At 49.9% G+C, this 24,483-nt stretch overlaps 2 protein-coding genes across 2 annotated transcripts in view; one reads left to right on the top strand and one right to left on the bottom strand.

Moving 5' to 3' along the window:
* The window catches only part of LOC128046311 (solute carrier family 23 member 1-like), a 61,182-nt gene extending 58,311 nt beyond the window's left edge, over nt 1–2,871 (top strand). The window contains exons 11-12 of the mRNA XM_052638414.1: nt 1,111–1,206; nt 2,627–2,871. Coding sequence (XP_052494374.1) covers nt 1,111–1,206; nt 2,627–2,871 — 341 coding nt within the window. The remainder of the gene's footprint in view (nt 1–1,110; nt 1,207–2,626) is intronic.
* Nucleotides 2,872–5,147: 2,276 nt separating this feature from the next.
* On the bottom strand, nt 5,148–23,766 carry STRA8 (stimulated by retinoic acid 8). Its single transcript, XM_052639228.1, has 8 exons — nt 23,584–23,766; nt 19,658–19,733; nt 18,959–19,043; nt 15,601–15,819; nt 14,247–14,523; nt 10,495–10,568; nt 8,361–8,472; nt 5,148–5,222 (listed from the first exon to the last, which is right to left on the bottom strand). Exons 1-8 carry the CDS (start codon nt 23,764–23,766, stop codon nt 5,148–5,150), a joined length of 1,101 nt encoding a protein of 366 aa, XP_052495188.1.
* Nucleotides 23,767–24,483: the final 717 nt, after the last annotated feature.

Genomic DNA, 24,483 nt, shown 5'->3' with positions numbered 1-24,483 from the left:
CAGATATAACTGGCATACATCACTGTATGAGTTCCAGGTATACAGCATAAAGTTTTGATGTACATCCATTGTGAAATGATTACCAAAATAAGTCTAGTTAACACCTGTCATCTCATATGGATACAATAAAGAGAAGTAGAGGGAAAAAGAAAAAAAAATTCTCCTTGTAGTGAGAACTCTTAGGGTTTATTCTGTTAAGAACTGCATGGTTAACGTACAGCAGCATTAACTATAGTTCTCATGTTGTACATTACACTGCTCATACTTATCTCATAACCGGAAGTATGTACCTGTTGATCACCCTCCTCCAGCGCCTCCTTCTTCTCCCACTTCCCACTTCTGGTAACTGCAAATCTGATCTCTTTTTCTATGAGTTTTTTTTTTTTTTTAAGAGTCTACATATAATAAGTGAGATCATACATATTTGTTTTTCTCTCTCTGATTTATTTCACAGCACAATGCCCTCAAGGTCTATCCATGTTGTGTAAATAGCGACGTTTCATTCTTTTCCTTATGGCTGGATAATATCCATTGTAAACATACACATTTTCTTTAGTAGCTCATCCACTGATGAACACAGGTTGTTTCGATATCTTGGCTGTTGTAAATAATGCTACTGTGAATGTGGTTGTGCATCTGTCTTTTTGAGTTGGTGTTTTCATTTTCTTTGAATAAATACCCAGAAGTGGAATTGCTGGGTCATATGGGTGGACAGGGAGGCCTGGCATGCTGCAGTTCATGGGGTCACAAAGAGTCGGACACGACTGAGCGACTGAACTGAACTGAATGGTAGTTCTATTTTTAATTTTTTGAGGAACATCCATATGGCTCTTTTCCATATGGCTGCACTAATTTACAGTCCCATCAATGACGCATAAGGGTTTCTATTTCTCCACATTCTTGCCAACACTTCTTAGTTCTTTTTGGTAAAAGCCATCTTCACAGGTGTGAGATGAATATCTCACTGATTTTGATTTGCATTTCCCTGATATCAGTGATGTTGAACACCTTTCATGTACTCGTCGGTCATCTAGACATCTTCTTTGGAAAAGTCTCTGTCAAGATCCTATGCCCATTTTTAAATCCCTGTCACTTTTGTCTCCACTCTAGGGATTATTCAGCTGGACCAAGTCATCCAGGTGCTGCTGACCACGGGCATGTTTGTTGGTGGATTTCTGGGATTTCTGTTGGACAACACCATCCCTGGTAGGGCTCATCTTTGCCCTGTAAGCTGGCAGTTTGGGTAGACGGTCAGCATTAGGGCCACCCATGTTGCTTCCCTAGCCCCAGTTCCCATGTGAGGCTGGCTACAGCATACCCTGAGCGGATCCAGGGTCTGGGTGGGGTGATTTAAAGTCCCTGTCTACAAATGTAATCACATTCTGAGGAATGTGAGGAGGGGGGTTAGGGCTTCAACATATGATTTTGGGGGTGGGTGGGTGAGCACAGTTCAGCCCATAAAAGGACCCTAAGGTGGGAAATATACCAGAAGCAAGGCGCAAAAGGCACAGCCCCAGCTCTCTTATAGCCTGCAGTCCAGCTGGGGAGGGAGAGAACACATGCATATATTCACATTCCAGCAAAAGCCATGGCTGGTGTGCTGAGCTCCAGTTGCTCTGTACGGAGCGTATAGAGAGCAGCAGGACATGCCCGGCCTTCTGGAGCCTCACAGGCTTGTAGGAAAGGGAGACACAACCACAGACCATTACAATACAGGGCACCGAATGTGGTGATGAGCACCCCAAACTCATCAGTGCTGAGGATGAGTCCAGTGAAGGGTGCAGAGTTGTCCTCACTGGTGGCTTTGCATGCTCCCTTCTTGGTCCTCCGATAGTTTCTTGAAAGGACCTCTCTAATAACTCCTGCTTCATGATATTTGGTTTTCCACGTTTCTTCTCTCCACCAAATATAAAATACACCTGCATTCCAGAAACATTGAAACATAGAAAGGTCCACCCCGGAAGATGAGGCAAGAACAGTGGTACATAGAAGGTTGTACCCTAGAGCTCAGAAAACTCCTGGTGATGAGCTGAGTTGTTGTTGTTTAGTCACTCAGTCGTGTCTGACTCTTTGTGACCCCAAGGACTGCAGCATGCCAGGCCTCCCTGTCCATCATCAGCTCCTGAGCTTACTCAGACTCATGTCCACCGAGTCGGTGATGCCATCCAACCATCTCATCCTCTGTCGTTCCCTTCTCCTCCTGCCGTCAATCTTTCCCAGCATCAGGGTCTTTTCCAGTGAGTCAGCTCTTATCAGATGGTCAAAGTATTGGGAGCTGCAGCTTCAGCATCAGTCCTTCCAATGCATATTCAGGGTTGATTTCCTTTAGGATTGACTGGTTGGATCTCCTTGCTGTCCAAGGGACTCCCAAGAGTCTTCTCCAGCACTATAGCTCTAAAGCATCAATTCTTTGGCACTCAAGTGTTCCTTATGGTCCTGCTCTCACATCCATTGAGCTGAGTTGGGCGGAGTTGAGCTGAGCTGATTCTTGGGATGGCCTGGGAGGAGGAGAAGGAGGAGCTGCCGGCAGGACAAGGGCATTGCGAACTCTCCAGAGGCTCCCCCTGCCCAGGTCCGCCGGCTCCCTTGGGGCCCAGTCCTGACCTCGCTCGCTGTCTCCTATTAGGAAGTCTGGAGGAGAGAGGCCTTCTGGCATGGAATCAAGTCCAGGAGGAGTCTGAGGAGACTACGAAGGCTTTGGAGGTCTACGGCCTCCCCTGGGGGATCGGCACCAGGTTCTGCACGTCCTCCTGCGCCCAGTACCTCCCCTTCTGGCCCCGGGAAGGCGCGGTGGGAGTGAGCCAGCTCTCGCTCTGGCCCTGGGACTCCTCAGGAGAGCGGCCCCCGAGCGCCACAGACACCCGGATGTGAGACGGCTCCTTCTGCACCGCCCCCACCCAGTGTGCTCCTCGCCCCACCCTCTGTGGGAGGTACCCTGTCGTCCTGAGCGCCTGTGCACCCCACACGTGGTGGCAGAGTTAGATACGTGTTAGATGAAGGCCAGGCAAGCGTGCTGTGACCCGGTCAGCGAGTCAGCGAGGCCTGGCCTCAAGCTACATCCTTACACCGTGCTCAGCCCTCCAGGCTAACCCAGGGCAGACCGGTGTCCACACAGAAAGCCTCTAGGCAGTATTTTGATGCGTTGGGAGGCAGAGGCTTTGGGTGGGGCAGGGAACAGAGATGGGGCTGTTAGCTAAAAGGTGACAGTAACATTTCTCTTCCTCCGCAAAGAAGTATGAGGCCTGCTGACCCCTCCCATCCAGGTTCCTCTCAATCAGGCCGCTCCCCTCCAGGCCCCTGCCATTTGTAAACGCTGTGCTTGTGCTAAGTCACTTCAGTCGTGTCTGACTTTGAGTCTGTGCAACCCTATGGACTGTAGACCGCCAGGCTCCTTTGTCCATGGGACTCTCCAGGCAGGAATACGGGGGTGGGTTGCCACTTCCTCCCGCAGGGGATCTTTGCACCCAGGGATGGAACCCACCTCTCTTACCTGTCCTGCCTTGGCAGGCAGGTTCTTTACCACTAGTGCCACCTGGGAAGCCCCTGTAAACCCTGAAGGGTCTGCAAAGCTACAGTCCCTGCATATCCCCAGTGCTAGTCCTTGGCGTCAGATAGTGCATCACAGGATGGTATGGTGAGGCAGTGAGCACTGGGGGTGTGGAGTCAGATGGCACCAGGTTTGGACCTAAGACTTAACCTGCACTGCAGGTTCTCACAGAGACATGAAACAGCCAAAGCCTTTGAAAGGCCTTCAGTGGATTGGAGCCACTGTTGTCATGATTTATAAACTATACAGAGCCAGGTGAACCTGTTCTCTCTGCATCCTCAATGGATTAGTCAGGATTCTCTAGAGAAACAGAGCCAATAGGGTGTCTGTGTACATACATATATATATACACACATATATGTCTAGAGATATATATGTACACACACACATATGGGGAAGGCAGATGGAGAGATTGACTTCAGGATTGGGCTCAGGTGACTGTGGAGGCTGGCAAGTCTGAAGTCTGCAACGCAGGCCATGCAGGCTGGGACGAGTTGCAGCTGGAATCTGAAGGCAGTGACTGGAAGAATTCCCTCTTCCTGAGGGAGGTTAGGGCTTCCCTGATAGCTCAGTTGGTAAAGAATCTGCCTGCAATGCAGGAGACCCTGGTTCGATTCCTGGGTTGGGAAGCTCCACTGGAGAAAGGATAGACTACCCACTCCAGTATTCTTGGACTTCCTTTGTGGCTCAGCTGGTAAAGAATCTGCCTGCAATATGGGAGACCTGGGTTTGATCCCTGGGTTGGGATGATCCAAGGTGAAAGGCTATCCACTCCAGTATCCTGGCCTGGAGAATTCAGGGCCACGGGGTCGCAAGAGTGGTCTGTTCGGTCCTTCAACTTATTCAATGAGGCCCACCCACACTATGGAGAGTAATCTGCTTTACTCAAAGTCTGCTGATTTAAATGTTAATCTCTTCTAAAAAAAAAAAAACAAAAAACCTAAAACCTTCATAGAAATATTTATAAAAATGTTTGACCAAGTACCTGGGTACTATGGCCTTGCCAAGCTGACATGTAATAATAACCATCACCCCCAGTACACAGGCCCAAGTGCACTGATGCATTCTGCCCAGCAGCCTCACCAAAAAGCATTCCGAGTACTGTGGGACCTGACATGGACTCCATTCAGGAGTCTTTATTGTCAGAAGAAGCAAATATAGGTGATTCTGCCTTGGTGTCTTGGAGCACAAGATTGAGGTCAGCATTGCTCCTGGGCTTTTAGAGCTTGCAGGATGTGGGGTGGACGCCAGAGCTCTCTAGAACCTATCAACACAATGCCCTGAACCAGGTGTGCTGCAAATATCCAGTGTCATGGGACAGATCCTGGCCGTTCTGTTCTTGAAAGACTCATGGCCTGGTCCTCGGGTGCATCTGGTACTCCCTGCAGCAGGCCAACACCTCATTCAAAACAACCCTGAAAGACCGACACACAACCACACTATTCTTAAATACTTTATAACAACCAGAAACTACAACCATCAAAATGCTTTCGGGGCAGCCCACTCCAAAACGCCAAGGCAGGGGCAACTTGGGCTGCCAGAACTCAAAGCCGGAGACCTCCAGCCTCCTCCATCCCCTCCTGCTTCCAGCCCTCCTGCATCACAGATCTTCATCATCAAATGTCTCCGTGCACCTCAACATTATCGTCTCATTGTCAACGGGAAGGGCCGGTTCCTGCAAAACACCAGTAGAAGAGGATTCAAGTTTTATTTGAGGGCTCCAGGCCTCAGGTGGGGGAGATGGCCCCACCATCTCAGGCATGCCTCCTCCCTCTGCTTCTCCCCCACATCTCTTCAGCGGTATCTTCTCCTCCAGCTTCCAGCCAGGAAGTTAAGAGCAATGAGGGGCAGGGAGTCCATTTCCATTTCACTCGACTCTGTACTCTACAGTCTCCAGAAGGGCTTCTCCTGGATACAGTAGAACTGGCTTCTCTCCTCTCCTGGAGATTTCTAAGAACGCATGAGCGAGACAGGGGCAATCTTAAAGCTTTATCCAGATGCCCTCAACAGAGGATGATGAATTATACCACGATGCACCCACCCATGGAATACTCTGCAGCTGCTTCCAATAAAAGGATTGGGATCCTTCTCTGTGGGATACATTATTTTAAAAGAGCGAGGCCCAGAGCAGTGTGTATGGTGGGCTGCCATTTGCGTTTGACGTATGTGTGCTCAGTTGAGTCTGACTCTTTGCGATCCCATGGACTGTAGCCTGCTAGACTTCTCTGTCCCCGGGATTTTCCAGGCAAGAATATTGGAGTGGGTTGCTATTTCCTTCTCCAGGAGATCTTCCCAAGCCAGGGATCAAACCTGGGTCTCCTGCATTGCAGGCAGATTCTTTACCACTAGAGCCACCTGGGAATACCATTTGTATTTGATAGATTATATAAGTAGCTGGAGAATATTTCTGGATGACTGTATAAGAAACTGGTCATGATAATTGCCTTTAGGGGAGGGAATGCAATAGGAACAAGGAACATCAGTAGGTGAGACTACCTTTTCTTTGTATATCTTTTGGTAACATTTAAACTTTAAACCACATGGGTTAGCTATTTGGGGATCATTTTGAAAAGAAACAGCATTATGTTAATTTAGCAGGTGTTTCTCATTCCCTTAACGATGACACCAGCTAACCTGATTCCTCATTGCCTCTTCCCCTAAAAGTACATTCCTGGGTTTGTGTTCTTCCTGCATACCCCCACCCCAGCAGAAAATCACCCCTGTAGTTTGTTAGCACTGTTCGTTAAGGGTTGATTCCCTTGGGCCTTGGGAAGCACCCCTAATCCAGCCAACCATCTCATGGATGTGGGACCAGACTGGGGGTGATTCTGAGAATGAAGCTCCAGAGAATGGTCCTCATCTGCCGTGCCCTCCTGATAGGGGTGGGGCACATCAGAGCCAGAGCATCCAAGAGGGGGAAGAACTGGTCAAGGAAAATCACCCGGACCCCTCGTTTAGGGTGAGGATGGTGGCAAAGGTTGAGAAAAGGGGGAGCTGGAATGTGGAGGATGCTCCGAGGCCAAACATCTGTGGAGGGAGCCACACACTGGAGCCTGTCACAGAGGGCCTGCGTGTCATTCCAAATGTTCTGCCTCCTTCAGTCAGTTCAGATCAGTCGCTCAGTCACGTCCAACTCTTTGCAACCCCATGAACAGCAGCACGCCAGGCCTCCCTGTCCATCACCAGCTCCCGGAGTTTACCCAAACTCATGTCCATTGAGTTGGTGATGCCATCCAACTATCTCTAAGCCCCTGAAAACGATGATGAGGGACTCTTCAGCTGCAGATCTGTGAAACTGCTAGGCTGTAAGAGGTGTCTGCTGGGACTGGGTGCTGAAGTGTGTTTAGTAGCATTCCCTCCAGTTCATGTCCACCTGGAGCCTATTTGAAACTAGAGTCTGTGCAGATGTGATTAACTAAGGCTGTAAGCTGAAGTCATCCTGGATTTGGGGTGTGCCCTCGATCCAAATGGTAGGTGTCCTTACAAGATGAGAGGGACACAGAGATACACAGAAGATGGAGGCAGCAATGCAGCTGCAAGTGCAGGGACCTCCAGCGTTGCGGGGAGCCACCGGGAGCCAGGAAAAGGCAGGGACAGTTCTCCCCTAGAGCTTTCAGAGGGAGCATGGCGGGTCAACACCACAACTGGGCCTTCTGGGAGAATAAATTTTTGTTGTTTTAAGCCCCTGAGTTTGTGGTAATTTGTTACATCAGTCCTAGGAAACCAATACAGGTACTGGGATGAATGAGGAAGAGAATGCAGGTGCCCTCTTTACACACCCTGTACCAAGGCCTGAGGCCTCCTGCATGAGGACACTTGGGCAGCTTGTTCAAGACACAGATTCCTGGGGCCACATCTCACAGCACTGAATGGAAATCTTGAGTGTGGGGATGTCAGGAATTTGCATTCCAATGAGCTCCCTAGGTGGGTCAAGTCTGAGCGCCTGTGCTTTACATGAGCTCCAGTCCTGCCAGTTCTTTCTTTCCTGCTATGTGTAAAGTAATGAAGTGGGGAAAACAAAGACCGTCCCATCCATCTGCTCTCAAAGCCTTGGTAAAGTGACCTGACTTCACTGTGTCCAGAGAAAGGGACTCAGTGGTCAGGGCCGGCAGCCAAGGGTTGGTGGGGGCTGCGGAGGGCAAACTGCAGGAAAGGGCCTTGGCTCCAAGTGGTCTCAGCAGAGGGAAGTGAAGGGTGAGCAGGAAAAGGGCCACATTGAAAAGCTTCCCTGATTATTTTGGGACATTTTCATCACTGTTACGTACCTTTTAAAATAAACAGCTATATTTTTGCTAAATCAGTGCATCTGAAAGGGGCTGTCTCCTTGCCAGCTCATGAATAACCCCCTCCCTCCATGGAAACTTCCAGGAATGGACCTTCTAACCAAGACCCCCACAATGCATGTCATTGTGGGCTGCACAGTCAGCTTTTTGGAAACAGAAATTAATATCCTTCAGAAGCTGACAGCAAATATTACCCCAGGGTCTCAGAAAATGATGAACTAGTTCAGCCTCTCAGAAAGGCATCAAGGAATCACACATGTAGGAGTGCCTGCCAAGAGCCAGGCCTCTGAGGTCTGGTCCCTGCCTCAAGGCTCCCAGGCTCAGATGTGCCCTGAAGAGCATCCCTCTGCCTCTTCCCTGCTTCCCTGGACATTCTCCTTCCATAAGATGCATTAGACTAAAGTCAGCTATCCATGGAAGAACGTCCCCCCATGGTGTGAACTGGGGGAGCTGCAGCCAGTGCTCCCCTCCAGAGCCCACCATCTGAGGGGAGACGAGCCAAGGCCTGACTGCACTCTGCTCCATCCTACCTGTTTGACCTGAGTGTTAACACACCAAAGGCCTTTGAAAAAATCGATAATCTGCACGTAGAGCTGAAACTTATCCTCGGGATTTTTTGAGTTGCAGACAGCCAGCACGGAACTAAGGGCAGAAAGGAGGAAGAAACAGCAGTTAGAATCCTAACTTTTTACCTCTACTTTGTTGTTGCTGTTCAGGCACTAAGTCGTGTCTGACTCTTTGCAACCCCATGGACTGCAGCATGCCAGGCTTCCCTGTCATTCACCATCTCACAGAGTTTGCTCAAATACATGTCCATTCATTCGGTGATGCCATCCGCCATCTCGTCCTCTGTTGCCCACTTCTCATCCTGCCCTCAATCTCCACCTCTGCTTGCACCCTCTAAAAATATCTGGATTACAATGACAACCAAACACTTTGAAGCACGCAGCTCAACCCTCTAGTGGCCCAGAGCCTTCTGTGGAAGGTTTGCACAGCCCCAGTTCCAGCATCATGTCTGGAAGCTGCTGGGAAAGCAAGACTACAGGGAGGCTGGCCCATGGGTCCTAGTTCAGTGTTCTGAGCTGTGGCCTGGGGAACAAGGAGCAAGATTTCCTCTCCGCCCAGTCAGGCTCTGCTCCCACCCGTGGCTGCTCAGGCTCAGGAAGCACAGGGCACGATCAAGTTCAGTCCCTTGACATGCCTCTGCTCAGGAGGTCTAACGTGAAACGCCAGCCCTGGCACAGACGGAAGGCTGCCCTGAAGATTCTTTTCCTGCTGTTTCCTGGGACAAGGGGAGAAGCCTACCAAGGACTGTGAATCAGGCCTGGACAGCTGGTGGTGCTTTGACCTCACTTCCTGCTGGAATGAGGCCTCACAGTCAGCTTGGGAACCCTGGCAGCAACCCTCTGCCTTTCTGGGGAAAGAAAGAAAAAAAATTTTTTTCCCCTAATTGGTTGTTTTCTATTCCACCAGCAGGGTGAGGAGTTAACAAAATTATTTGCCAAGTACACTTTGGCCACTTTTCAACCAAATTGTGTTCACAGCCCAAGCCCAACAAAGAGATAGCAATGTCTGTCTCCAGCCGGTTTCAGCAAAATCAAACTACATAGCCGGGAAGAGTCACCACGGAAAATCGCTTTGAGATTTTGGGCAACTCTGGCTGGGCTGGGGGTGGGGGAGGGGGTGGCAGCTGAGTTGCAAATGCTGACATCTCATCTGCCTGCAGGCCGCCAGGGCTCTGGGCTGGAGCCACAGGCCTCAGAAAGAATGGAGATGTTCTTTGGGATCATGAGAACATGAATGTCACCTCATTCCCAAGGCAGAAAGCTACATGTTCTTGCTTCTTTAAATTAAAAAAAAAAAGTTATTTATTTGGCTGTGTGGGTCTTACTAGCAGCACACAGGATCTAGTTCCCTGACCAGGGATCAATCCCGGGCCCCCTGCTTTGAAAGTGTGGAGTCTTAACCACTGGACGCTTCTTTTTAACCAGGTATCTGAGGGGGCTGTGCTTGTAGGTTGTAAGACCACAGCTTTTCAAAGTAGCAAGGAAATTTTAGTCCTGAACTCTCTCTTTCTGAGAAAACACAACTCTGTGTGTGTGTGTTTAAAAAAAACCAGCTGCTTCTTGTTTTAAAATCTCGCCAGATGCTCTTCTGACTTCAAGGGTTCATCCCTCCTTCTAAATCCTTCCCATCAGCACTGTGAAAACAGCTTCTTCCCTTGTGCAGCTCAGAGACTCAGTCACTCACCCCAAGGCTCAGGCATGGGGCCTGTTTCCATGTTGGCCCACCTCTCAACCAGACTGACTGCTGTAACCTCTCAACACCTCTCTGTGTCCACCTCTCAAACCAGACTGACTGTTGTAACCCACCCATGGCCAGCTCACCCCAGGAGACAGTTCACACCACCTAGAGTTGACAACTCTGGCTGATGTATCTCAGCCCTGGATCACAACGGAAGAACTGTCTCTGCTGAAGAAACCCCAGAGAAGATCCTCCCCAGGGCAATGGCACAATCCTAGAACCAGCCTTTTCTGAATCACAGGAAAAAGTGGATTTCCAAGAACTTCCATTGAATTATGCTCCCCTCTGAGAGGCTGCAAGGGAGAGGGTCCTAAACACCCCAACAGGGACACACACACACAGTCTCATACTCCTCCTCACCTGGGGCTAGATGTGCCTGGAGCTTCACTTTTGTCCAGGGAATTTGCCACATCGAAGGCATCTTGAAAAAGGATCTGAAAGAAACCACAAAACTTCACGTGTCAGAAATCTGCCACACTCTGATGTTTGCTCTTGGTTGCCAAGGGATAGAAAGTCTCCCTACCCCCTGTCCCCAAAGGGATGCATGTTAAAGCTGAGGCCCAAACCCAGGGTCTCTGCTTGGTGACCTTTACAGGGGATGAATATTAAGTTCTTGACCACCCAGAAAAAACTGCCAACCCCAGAGAGTGGCTGAGAGATGGGGAAGCACTGGGGACCACGGTCTCCTCTTTCTAAAGAGGTGGGAGCTTAGGTGGGAGAGGCAACAGCCAGAAGTGAGCCTCTGTTTACATGGGAAAGGGCTCATCTACACCGCCCAAGGGACAGACCGAGCCCAGGATCCACAGTCTAGCAGTTTCATGCTAGGGGAACAGAGGTTAAGGGGGCTGGGGGGTTAGGTTGCAGAGAGCCCACTCCCAGGGTGGATATGCCGCTCCCTCCCACGTCCCTGCCCCAACCTCACTCCACCTTGGGAGTCCCTTGCAGTCACACCAGTCACTTGGGGTGCTTGATAAAAACAGATTCTGAGCCATCCCCTCAAAGACTCAGATTCAGTGGGTCTAGAGTAATAGCCAAGCACCTGCCTTTTAACTAAACTCCACTTGAGAAGTCTAGAGGGTCAATAATAAACTAGAGACCAAAGGGCAGAGATTTGAAAAAAAAAAAAGAATATGTGATGAAGGATGCAATCCTTAGAGCAGGAATTAGGTATCCTGGATAGGTCCTCCCACATGCTGGGCCTCGCCTGTGAACTGGAAGGACTGGGTGAGGCGACAGTAGTTTTCCATGCCCGGGTCCTGGTGTCTAGGAAGCCCCCCAGAGAATGGGGCATCCAGGGCTGTCTACTGGAGCATAGAAAAAGCTAAAGAATTCCAGAAAAGCCTCTGCTTCATTGACTACTTCAAAGGTAAAGCCTTTGTAGATCACAACAAACTGTGGAAAATTCTTAGAGATGGGAATACCAGACCACCTTACCTGCCTCCTGAGAAACCTGTATGCAGGTCAAGAAGCAACAGTTGGAACTGGACATGGAACAATGGACTGGTTCCAAATTGGGAAAGGAGTACATCAAGGCTGCATACTGTCACCCTGCTTATTTAACTTGTATGCAGAGTACATGGGAAATGCCGGGCTGGATGAAGCACAAGTTGGAATCAAGATTTCTGGGAGAAATATCAATAACTTCAGATATGCAGATGACACCACCCTTATGGCAGAAAGGAAAGAGGAATTAAAGAGCTTCTTGATGAAGGAGTAAGAGGAGAGTGAAAAAGCTGGCTTAAAACTCAACATTCAAAAAATGAAGATTATGGCATCTGGTCCCACCACTTCATGGCAAATAACTGGGGAAACAATGGACACAGTGAGAGACTTAACTTGGGGGGTTCCAAAGCTCCAGTACTTTGGCCACCTCATGCAAAAAGTTGACTCACTGGAAAAGACTCTGGTGCTGAGAGGGATTGGAGGCAGGAGGAAAAGGGGACGACAGAGGATCAGATGGCTGGATGGCATCACCGACTCGATGGACGTGAGTCTGAGTGAACTCCGGGAGTTGGTGATGGATAGGGAGGCCTGGCGTGCTGCAGTTCATGGGGTCGCAAAGAGTCGGACATGACTGAGTGACTGAACTGAACTGAACTGAAAATCACTGCAGAGGGTGACTGCAACCATGAAATTAAAAGACACTTGCTCCTTGGAAGAAAACCTATGACAAACCTAGACAGCAGAGACATTACTTTGCCAACAAAGGTCCGTCTAGTCAAAGCTATGGTTTTTCCCGCAGGGATGTGCGAGCTGGACAATAAAAAAGACTGCTGAAGAACTGATGCTTTCTAACTGTGGTGCTGGAGAAGACTCTTGAGAGTCCTTTGGACACCTAGGAGATTAAACCAGTCTGTTTTAAAGGAAATCAACCCTGAATATTCATTGGAAGGACTGATGAAGTTGAAGCTCCAATGCTTTGGCCACCTGATACAAAAAGCCAACTCACTGGAAAAAGACCCTGATGCTAAGGAAGGATAGAAGGCAGGAGAAGGGGACAACAATGGATGAGATGGTTGGATGGCGTCACCATAACTTAATGGACATGAGTTTGAGCAAACTCCAGGAGATAGTGAAGAACAGGGAAGCCCGGCGTGTGCAGTCCATGGGGTCACAAAGAGTCAGATATGACTGAGTGAGCAACAAGGGCTGTTCCCCAGCATCAGAGGCATCTGGAGGTTCTCTGGCTCGAAGACTCCGCAGAGAGACACCGGACATCTCCTTAAAGAAACCACCCGCTGAGAAGCATTTGAAAAGTCAGGGCAAAGCAGGGGGGTGGTGCCATGCAAGCTGAATGTCCTGCAGAGCACTAGATTAGCAACAGAGAAGCAAAGAGCCACCCGCCCCGCTAGAGCAGGGAGGAGAGATGCGGCCCCAAGTGGGAGCAGCAGCCTTCTGGGCTGTCCTAATTCTGAAAGAGCAGCGGAGGAGCCCACCTGGATCTCAGCGCTCAGCTACCGCTAACGCCCACCAGCGCTCCGCTTGGCTGACCATGGCCAGGGTTAACAGCTTGAACTCCGAGCATTTACAGTAAAGGCATGGGTACCTCCGCTCTATTAATACTCTGCAGGGTGGGAGGGAACTGAGGGTGGAAATTTCTGGAGATGTTCCTCCCTGATGCTTAAGAAAGAGCCAGAGGCAGTCTTTTCTCTTGCCTGAAGGAGAGGATGTATGGATGTGAGAGTTGGACTGTAAAGAAACCTGAGCACCGAAGAACGGATGCTTTTGAACTCTGGTGTTGGAGAAGACGCCTGAGTGTCCCTTGGACTGCAAGGAGATCCAACCAGTCCATCCTAAAGGAAATCAGTCATGAATATTCATTGGAAGGACTGATGCTGAAGCTTAAACTCCAATACTCTGGCCACCTGATGTGAAGAACTGACTCCTTGGAAAAGATCCTGATGCTGAGAAAGATTGAAGGCAGGAGGAGAAAGGGATGACAGAGGATGAAATGGTCGGATGGCATCACCAACCCAATGGGCATGAGTTTGAGTAAACTCCGGGAGTTGGTGATGCACAGGGAGGCCTGGCGTGCTGCAGTCCACAGTTAGGGCCGCAAAGAGTTGGACACAGCTGAGCGACTGAACTGAACTGAACTGAACTGATGCAGAGGAGGAGGAATGATAACTTGATTGCTACCAGCCGCCATTCCACAATTATACCCCGTGCGGTAAATGGGGAGGGCGGGAAAGGTGAGATGCCAGCCCTGAGAGGAGGCAGAGCAGGGAGAAGGAAAGAACCGAGTCTACGGCCACACGGCCGGGAGACGTAGCGGAAGTCCTCCTGCCGCGCAGGCCCTCCCGGGCGGGCAGAGTGCATCACCTCTTGGTTTAATGAGCGAGTACTTGAAGCTGAAAAAATCCGAGTGGATACAGCCTTCTAAGCCGTCTCTTCTGTAATCCCCATGGAAAGGCCAGGAAGGTAACAGGAGAAAAATAAATGTTCTCTGGTTGTGCATATATGTCGGGAAAATCGGAAACGTACTGCGCCAGCATCCAGACAGCACCTCCAGGTGGCTATGGGAACCCTGCTAACTTCCCCGGGCGTCTCCAGGCAGGTGATGGAGTCATTCCTTCCTATCCACCCTCCATCTCACCCTTGGGTTGGCTCACCTCCTCAGGGGTGGAGACCAGCGAGCAGCTGGCCCCCTGGCTGTCAAGCCCGCTGTCCTTCATGCTGCCCTCAGGGCAGGCCGGCTCTGGACAGGACCCCACGAGGCTGCTCTGTGCCTTCTCCCACACCCGCAAGAGGATGGTCTTCCTCTCCTCCGAGAGGGTCTGCCACAGATGGGAGACGGCCGCGGACGCGATGGGGAGCGTCACCTCCGTGGAGGAGATGATCCTGTTCCTGACCAGAAAGTCCATCATCTGCTTGTAAAAGCTGAGGTACCTGCAACCGAAAGGGCAGTGACCCCCAGACCTGAACCCAGTGGCCCAAGGTCCCCCAACCCGCGGCGGCTCCTTGGGATCCCGTGGTGGGGAAGGGGGGTGGTGAAGAGCACAGGCCTTGCCCCGCACTGTGGTTCACCAGGGACTCAGCCTCACTAGTCCCTGCCAGCCCTGACCCTAGCAGTGCAGAGCCAGCTTGGGGGCCATGGGCGACTTAGTTTTGTGTTTTGGGGTCCCTTCCTAAGTCCTCCCAGCGCCCTCTGTGAAGCTCACTGCCCGACAGAAGAGAGGATGAGAGGCAGGGCAGGCTGACTCTCTCACCAGGGGAACATGGCTTCGAATTTAGAGCCCGGGAGTAGGCAGACATGGTAGGAGCTCGCTTAAATTTGGAAGCTGTGGGGTAAGCCTCTTTCTGTTGGGCCAACTCCTCCAAGCCCACATACATGGATGTGTTCAGCCTTGAGTTTGCGGAGGAGCAGTGAATAGCACAGAGAAGGCGATGGCACCCACTCCAGTACTCTTGCCTGGAGAACCCCACGGATGGAGGAGCCTGGTGGGCTGCCGTCTATGGGGTCGTTAAGAGTCGGACACGACTGAGCGACTTCACTTTCACTTTTCACTTTCATGCATTGGAGAAGGAAATGGCAACCCACTCCAGTGTTCTTGCCTGGAGAATCCCAGGGACAGAGGAGCCTGTTGGGCTTCTGTCTATGGGGTCGCACAGAGTCGGACACGACTGACGCGACTTAGCAGCAGCAGCAGCAGCAGTGAATAGCAGGTGGAATCTGGGCTAGCCATTCACTGCTTCCCTTGCTCCAAGACCAGTAATGCTGTGGGGGTGGGGAGGCATTTTAGCCCTCAAATCCCCCACACTGTCACCCCAGATAAAGTCAGTCTGAGGAAACACAGTGCATGTGCTGTGCAAACGTGGTTTCAAGACTATTTCTCTAGCCCCTCTGCCAGCCCCACCCCCGAGCCCTTCCTGTGTGGAAATCCGGAGGGCCCGTGACTCAGGGCCTGCAGGGTGCTCCCGCTGGAGCACTTGTCCCCTCCCCCACGGGCGCCAGGCCTTTCACACCGTTCAAATTCCAACAGGTCTGGCAGCACACTGACGGAGGAGTGTGAGAGCTCCACTTTTTTCTCCTCTTCCTCCTCCACCTCCTCATCCTCTTCCTCCTCTTCTTGGTCTTCCTCCTCCTCCTCCTCCTCTTCTTCTTCCTCCTCCACATCCTTCCCGGCTGCCTCGAAGGAGCACCAAGTGTCCGAGCCTTTCCGATGAACTTTATTTGACACCAGACTGGGGAGGAAGTAGAAACAAGACATTTACAGACTAATTTCCTTCATGAACATCAAGACTAAACATTTAAACACAGTTTTAGTGTATTTTATATATGTTATATCTATGCATAAGTGGACTTCCGCGTTGGCTCAGTGGCAAAGAATCCGCCTGCCAATGCAGGAGACACAAGACACACAGGTTTGATCCCTGGGTCAGGAAGATCCCCTGGAGCTGGAAATGGCAACCCACTCCAATGTTTTTGCCTGGAAAATCCCATGGACGATGGAGCTTGGTGGGCTACAGTCCATGGGGTCGCAAAGAGTTGGACATGACTGATGGCCCAAGCATGCAGACAACACGGTCCTCTTACCCTACCTACCCTACCCTACATATGTATAAATACATTATGACCAAGTGAAGTTTATCCTAGGAATATAAGATGGTTATCCAAGCTTTGAAAATCAATCAGTGTAGTTTACCATATCAGCAGACTAAAGGAAAAATATTAATTTCAATATGTGCAGAAAAGCACTTGGCAAAATTCAACATTCATTCATGGTTTTTAAAAACTCTCAGCAAACTAGGAATAGAAGGGAATTTCTTCAACCTGATAAAGAGCATCTATAAAAAGCCTATAGCTAACAGCATACTTAGTAGTAAAAGATTGTTTATCTGCCAAGATCAGGAACAAGAGAAAGATGTCCTCTCTTACCACTTCTATTCAAAATTATGCTGGATATTATAGCCCATCCCATAAGGTGAACTAAAGAAATGAAAGGTGTACAGATTGGATAGGAGGAAATAAAACTGTCTTTGCCGACAATGTGATTAGCTATGCAGAAAATCCCAAAGAACCTAAAAATATGTGGCCAGAACTAAGAAGGAAGCAAGGTTTCAGAATACAAAGTTGATATACAAAACCCAGTAGTATTCTGTATACTAGCAATGAATAACTGGAAATTGAAATTTTAAAAAGTAGCATTTACAGTAGCACCCAAATTCATGGTTAAATATTTGGGTTTAAACTAAAAGCCCCACCTAAAAAAGAAAGCAATAAATTGGACTTCAAAATTCTGCTCTTCAGAAGATAGTTTTAAGAGAATGAAACAGTATGACACAATTTGGAAAACCAAGACTTGTACCCAGAATCTCTTCATACTGATAGGAATAATCCCCAAGGCATCAGATTGAGTTAAAAAGCAAGTGCACCAGAAGAAACATAGGAGGGGTCTTAGCCTCTCGCTGTCTCTCTTTCTGTTTAATTTCAGAGTGGAAGAAGTCTTTCTGACTATTCACATAACATCAGGTGCCATTGTAGATAGACAGATTAGACTTCATTTTTGCATGGACAAAACAAAAACCAGAAATGCTGAAATAGTAAAACAACCAGCCAAGGTATGATTGTTTGTAATCTAAATGCTAGAAGGACAGCTGATTCCTCATTATACATAAAGTGCTTCTACCACTAAATAAGAAAAAGACCACCAACCGAACAGGAAAATGGGCAAAAAATAGGTAAAAAAAAAGCTTCCAGGAAGGGAAATACAAATGACCCTGAACAAAGTCACTTCAGCTTACTCATAATTTAATTAATTAATTTAAAATATAGTAACTATAAAATGCAACTAATCTAGTCCTCTACTGGTACCACAGTTTTAATTATTGCAGGTTTATAATAATTCTAGTGAAAAACTTCCCTAATTAATATGATTCTGAAAGAAATCTAGCCACCCACATGTGGGTGATACAAGTATTAATAAGATTTTAGTATGTGATAGTGTTCATATGTTAAATCAGGAGGGAGAGCATGGCGTCTGTAATAAATGGGGGGTGGAGTCAATAGCTAACGTCTGCCTCACTGAGATCATCTCCCAGGCTGATTTCTAGCTGGGGCCAGTCTGATTTGTAAAATATGGCCACAAATACCCTGCCACGTATACTCAATACACACACACACCACTTGCCTTTTCCCTTCCACATGACCAAACAGTGCAGATTATGATTATAGGTGATTACATCCTTCGTAATACTTTTCTGTATTCTCACAGTGTCTACAATGTGAATTTAATTAAATCATTTTTCTCCTGATTATTTCCTTTAGGATATAGTACACATTCGCTGTTTTAAAAAACTGCAAATACAGAAAAGCGCAGAGAAGACAATATAAGAAATCAGTAACACCGCCCCAAACGAGGGGAACAACCTCACTTGGCTTCCGCAGGTTGTCGGGAGACTCTGATCACAAGCCATGTGCAGTCTGCTTTTCAGAGTGAGTAAAACTGTTTACACACATACTCCGGCGCCTCCTTGGAGGCTGGTCTAAGCTCACACCGTGCTGGGAACACTCTGGTGCCACCGGAGGTGATGAGGGCCTGGCCACTGTGCCCAGAGTCCGGGTCGCGCTTGGAGCAGCTGCGCAGGGTAAGGTGGCGTGGGGCCTGGGCCAGCCTTTGAGAGCACGGCAAAGACGGAGGCTACAAAGTGCATGTCAAAAGGTGTGAGCGTTAAATGTCCCACGTGAGATCACAGAAGCGTGAGAGAGACGTTACTCAGGCAGCCTCTCTTGTCTGAGTGCGCTGTTATAAACGAGGTTCCCCTTTCAGCACCCCTTCCCCTTTGCAGAACCCGCATGTACTACTTTTCCCTTTCTTCTCTGACATCCTTTTTAGCTTTTCTTAGGTTCCTGTGAAGCTAGAAAGTAGGCAGAGATTTAGATTTCCCTTATCTTCTTATGTATCCTTCAGTAAAACCATTAGGCAAGTTTTTTTTAAAAGCTATAGTACTATATGAATACTGTGATCTCATTTCTCTACAAAATAATGTGCAAAATAAAAAAAATGAGGATATTCTTTATGGTTTACATTGATTTTCTTTGAGTGGTGAGATAAGTACTTTCATGGTCTTTTTCGGGTACTTCTGTTCTTTTTGACACTTTTTGTTAATAAGTAGGATTATTTTTATATTCAGGAAAAATCCAATACATGTGATTAGGATAAAACGGAGACGAGAACTCTCCAGCACAAAGCTGTTCTAAATAGATAAGCAGAGCCTCTCACTCTGTTCTGCATTCTGGAGGGGAGGGTGGGCTGTCGAGCCGCAGCAGAACTGTGGCAGAAGAGCGGCATGTCCTGGGTCTCCTGGTGCTTGGGGGTTTTACCTGGGGTTTCTGGAGTACATGCTGGCATATTCTTTCTTGGCCTCCTCTAAGCTGTTTGCATTCCCATCCTCCAGGTTGTAAGATCCTATTAAGGAGTTGAAGGCAAGGGTCACACATGATAAAGTTGGGACTTGGTCCAGTCTCTCCTGCCTTTCTGGACTGTGTGGACCATGGGTGGTTGCTGAGCCCACCCAGGTTCAGTGTTAGGGGTCAAGAGCCCAGTTTCACCTCTCTTTTTAGATGGGAGAGGGAGAGGGACAGGGGAAGAGCTTCTTGAGCCGGCCCTTCTCAGTCAAGGCATGGAGAGCACCCCGTTGAGAATTCAGCTTCCACTGACTCATGAAACCCCAATGTCCAGCCTGAATGCCAAAGAAGGGAGACAGCTTCTGCCCTTTGCTTTCGAGTTGGACAGCCCTGGTCCACTTCTCTGGCCTCTCAAGAGGAGGTCAGACACCTGGGAAGAAAATCCTCTTGCTCACACAGCCCGCTGATGTTCGTCCATCCTGCCAGACCCTAAACTCACTGAGGACAGGGGCATGGATCTCATCGTACCCCTGGCCCAGGTGCAGTGCCTGGCACATAGTAGGCTCTCAGTAAATATATGTTCACTTGGCTTACCCCAATCTCTCTGTTTTCAACAGAAAAAACCAACCAGCCCTACACTGGGAGGCAGAGGGGTGGCAGGTATGGATCGCTTACCTTTCAGCTTTAGCAGATTATCCAAAGTTTGTTCCAGTTCCTGAATACGATTCTTCGCCTTATTCAAAACTTGCCACTGAGAACAGAGACAGACAGTGCGGAGAAGCCAGCCTCCCCCCGCAGAGTTGGTTTTGTGGACACGGAAGCCCCTTTCCTGGCCTGAAGCCACCCCCACCTCGGGTGCGAAGTCTGTCTTTGACATCGTCGACAGAAAGGGTAGGAGCTAGTTCTGAGCCACAGAAGGCACCACATTTACTTTGTATTCTGGGAATGGTTCTCACAGAAATACCAAAGCATTTGGAAACCATTAGGCTGTGTTCAGCAGACAGTTAGGGCTGCAAACGACTATAGACGCGCTGTGGAGTTGGGATGGACGATGTCTGTAGAGGCAGCACAAAGCCCCCTCCTCCCCCCATTAACTTCTGCTCACTTCACACAGTGTGCTACAGGCAGGTTAACGGTAAATGTACTAGTTTAGTATTAGTAAATGTACTAGTTTAATATTAGTAAATGTACTGCTGCTGCTGCTGCTGCTAAGTCGCTTCAGTCGTGTCAGACTCGGTGCGACCCCATAGATGGCAGCCCACCAGGCTCCCCTGTCTCTGGGATTCTCCAGGCAAGAGTACTGCAGTGGGGTGCCATTTCCTTAACGCATGAAAGTGAAAAGTGAAAGTGAAGTCGCTCAGTCGTGTCCGACTCTCAGCGACCCCATGGACTGCAGCCCACCAGGTGCCTCCGTCCATGGGATTGTCCAGGCAAGAGTACTGGAGTGGGGTGCCATTGCCTTCTCCCAGTAAATGTACTAGTTAGTAAAAATACAAAAATGTATTTTTGTTTGCCAGATGCATACATTCTAGTTGACCTAAAGTCTTATCAAATGCTCTGTCAACTTGAACTATGAATTTCCTGTCCTGCAAAAATAGAATCACAGGCATTTCCTTGCTCCCTCCTTCCCTTTCTTCACCACTGGATATAACATTATTCAAGTCAAAATGGTAACTGCAAGATTTTACAACAATGAGAAACGCTGACTATTGTGTACTATTCAGACCGCCCAGTGCCTGTGAGGAGTCCTAGACCTCAGGCACGCACAAGGGCAAAGAGCTGTATGCCCAACCTGGGGTTACAGAGTAAACAGAACTGCCCGGCTTTCAGGCTGCTGACATTCTAATAGGGGAGGTGAGCATGGAGACAACCACTCATCACACAGAACACACAACAGCCCCTCTTAATGGGAGAATTCGGTAAGCGCCGCAGAGGGCCGTGGGAGCGCCTTGCAGGGGAGGTGGAGGGACCCACCCTCCTGGAGGGCCCGACTGAGCCCCACTGGTGTGTGAAAAGGAGACTGGAGGGCGACTAAAGGTACGCCACTCTGCAGACTCATGGGACGGTGACTTGAGATCCAGCAGACCACGGGGATCTCGGACTGCTCCTTTAGAGCAAGGCCCCTGCCGTCCTACACCATCTGCTGGCCCCCGTCCCGGGCTCAGAATTACACCATTGGGTCAGCAAGGACTCTGTCCACTCGGGATACCTGGGGCCGACGGGCTGGCTGAATCCCAGGTTTGGGAGGCGAGGACTTTCCAGCCCTCTGGTCTAGGACAGTCATCTGTGTCAGTGCAGCATGGCCACCCCATGCCCACCTTGCAGTCTGACTGCGTCACCTGGGCCAGAACAAAGCCATGTAGGCCAGGTGCTGTTCACTGAAACTCTGTATCTACAACATTTTTGGCAGGCTGATTTTCTTAGGACCTTTGTCTGAGTTGAATTATGTCCCCCTAAAAAAAGACGTGTTGAAGTTCTAACCCCAGGCCTGTGAGCGTGACCTTATTTGGAAGCAGGGCCTTTCTCGAGGTAATCAAGTCAACGTGAGGTCATGAGGGTGGGCTCTAACCCAGTATGACCAGTGTCCTTATAAAAGGGGAAATTCGGACACAGAGATAGACACACACAGTGACTGGAGTGATGCCTCTGTAAGCCAGGGAAGGCCAAGGATTGCCAGCAAATGCCAGAAGCCAGAAGAGGCAGGAAGTGTTCTCTCCTAGGGCAGTCAGAGGGAGCCGGCACCTGGATTTTGAACCTCTAGAGGCTAGACCTCTGAGACATTTCTGTTGTTCTAAGCCACCTCGTGTATGGTATTTTGTTTTGACAGCCACAGAAAACTAGTACGACCTTGTTGCCACACATGTCTGAATCTCACTCTTGTAAGGCAAATCCTTTCTGCATGGACACCACACATGCAAAATTCAGCGTTCTCCCTCCAGCAGGAGCGCAAAGGAAGGACAGGACAGAAGATATTCGATTTCCAGGCTGCCCCCTGGTTGTGCCATCCCAGGCAAATAGTCTAACTTCCTGGAGCCTCAGTTTGCTCCTCTGCAGAGTGAGGGTGAGATGAACGGAGTTGGGAGGAATAAATGAGGTGATGCATGGGGAAATGATACTCGCATTCTAAACCACCCAGGACCGTGCTATGTTTTTCATGCTTTTTCTTGTTAAACTCCACAGCAGGCCTCAGAAAGCCATGACTGGTGTCCCTGTTTAACCGGTGTGTTAACTGAAGCCTAGTGAGGAACCTACCTCATGTGGACTGATGCCACTTAACCGCCAGGCTCTTCACTACCACATCATGAGGTATGAATTTTCAGGGGTGCAGAGGGTTTTCCTCTAGATTTACTTCCACTCCTTACTGCCAGCCCCCAGTACCTGTTTTTTCCTTCAGTCGTGCTGCCTGTCTCTGCATACTTCTTCACTGGCCAGTGACAGGGGCCTTGGGGTTGTTGTGCACCCCTGGATGCATGTCACTCAGGGACACGGAGCAGAGTTGTTCTGGACAGGCTCTTTGCTGAGAGGCCCGGATGTGGCCTAGTCTGCAGCGGGCAGCTGAGGCGCGGCTCTCAGGCTTTAGCCGCATGCAGCAGCAGACAGAGCACCATGAGGCGCCCACAGCTGGGTGTCGGGCAGAGGAGCAGCGCTCCTCAACCCCTCACCCCCCACACCCTTCTAGAGGAGCTGGTGTGAGCTCGTTTGAGATTCTTCCTGCCCCCCTTGGATCCGGGCACAAGGGCACTTGGGGCACCTTCCTCTGTTTTCCACAGAGGCTCTGGCCCTGTGCCCACGAGTGGTGGGGGGTGGTGCTCTTCTGTTCACCTGCTCTGGAAGCAGCACCAGCCCAGACGGAAACCCACAGTTTCAGGGCAACGGGCTGGTCCAGAAAGATGGACGGTGGAAAGAGGGTCTGGCCTGGATCCCCAAACCTGGCCTCTCCCTGGCAGCTGGCAGGTCCTGTCTGAATTCCAGTTCCCTCCGTTAAAGAGGGTGAGGGGCCTTGAGGCTACCGCAACTTCCCCCACGTTGGAGACCTCCTGACTGCTCCCTCTGGTGATACCAACTCCATCCTTCCATCACCACCTGAACCCACGCGAACCTTCTGTGCTCTGCCAGAGACACCAATCAGCAGTACGGCAGCCCAGGAAGGAGAAAGGCAGAATTAAGATCAGGAAAAGACAAATGCTTACCTGGAGAGTCCTGCCACCTAGGGAAAGACCTGGTTAGTGCATGAAACCTGAGGGACACACATGCGCCTGTAGTGGGGGGTGTGCTTTGGGGAGAGGGAGTTGTGTGTGTTGCAGTGGGAATGCAGGGTCCGGGCAGCGGCTGGAGGCTCACCACGGCCCTTGAGAGGGATGGGCATTGGTGTGGCTGGCTCACCCGGCCTCCCGGAGGGTCATTTCCCTCCTGAGGCCAGGCTTGTCTGCAGCAGGTAGGTAGGGCCCAGAGCAGACAGAGCGCTGTGAGGTGTCCTCTGCGGGCCGCTGACCCACCCAAGCCACAGCCCTCGGGGGTGGAGCTCCAGGCCAGTCCCCACCCTGGCTCCACAGTCTTTCCATGTGTGGGAGCTTTTCCTCCCTACCCTCCGGTCCCCATACCTTTGGGGCTGTGAGATCAGAGTGGGAGTAAACAGCCTTCCTGAGGTTGCCGAAGAGCCCTGCCAGGGTGGCTCTGTGGCGGGCCTGGGACAAGCGTCTGCGGGCCACCCGCTGCTCCAGCTCCTGCAGGCGCCGGGGCATCATTCTGCCGCCAGCGTTGCCGCCTTCTCCTGCAGTCTCCATGAGAAGCTGCAAGGTGCTAGGCTTGGCTTGGCCCTAAATAGTAAAGGTAAAATATTAAAGAGAAAGGAAGGTAGATTGAAGCCAAATGGGGAACAATTCCCAAGTAAAAGTTCCCAAACCAATGAGTATAATCGACAACAGATACACAATCAACCATAGGTGATACAAAACCTGTTATCGAAGCTCGACTCCCGAAAACCCAAGGTGCTCATACCTGACTTACAGTCAAAGAGCACTGCTGCTTTACAGCAGGAAGTCTCCAGGAACTTGCAGGTTCTCACTAGATACTTGTTAATTGACCACGGTGGCCAAGGAGGCCAAGGAGGGTAGGCCATACCCTGAGGTCTCATTCTTTACAGTCTGTGAGAGGTGGGGCAGGTGTCTCCCAACCCTGTGAGGTCTTTCTTACCATGAGAAGGCACCCCTCTTTGGGTTGGGAGGACAGCTACAGAATCAGAGGCCCATCCAGCCTGAGGGCTAGTTTACATCAGAGGCCACCTTTTATAGTCTCCAATTTCCAGACACAGACAAATCTTTAATAGGAAGCAAAGTGAAACAGTGAAGTGAACAGGAAGCCCAGAGAAAAACAAGTGTTTCCCAGGTGGTACTAGTGGTAAAGAATCTGCCTGCGATGAGGGATACCTGGGTTTGAACCCTGTGTCAGGAAGATCCCCTGGAGGAGGAAATGGCAACCCACTCCAATATTCTTGCCTGGAG

The sequence above is a fragment of the Budorcas taxicolor genome, chromosome 4 (genome assembly GCF_023091745.1).
Source record: "Budorcas taxicolor isolate Tak-1 chromosome 4, Takin1.1, whole genome shotgun sequence".
NCBI lineage: Eukaryota > Metazoa > Chordata > Mammalia > Artiodactyla > Bovidae > Budorcas > Budorcas taxicolor.
Note: the sequence above shows the minus strand (reverse complement) of the source record. Positions and strands in the feature narration are given on the sequence as shown.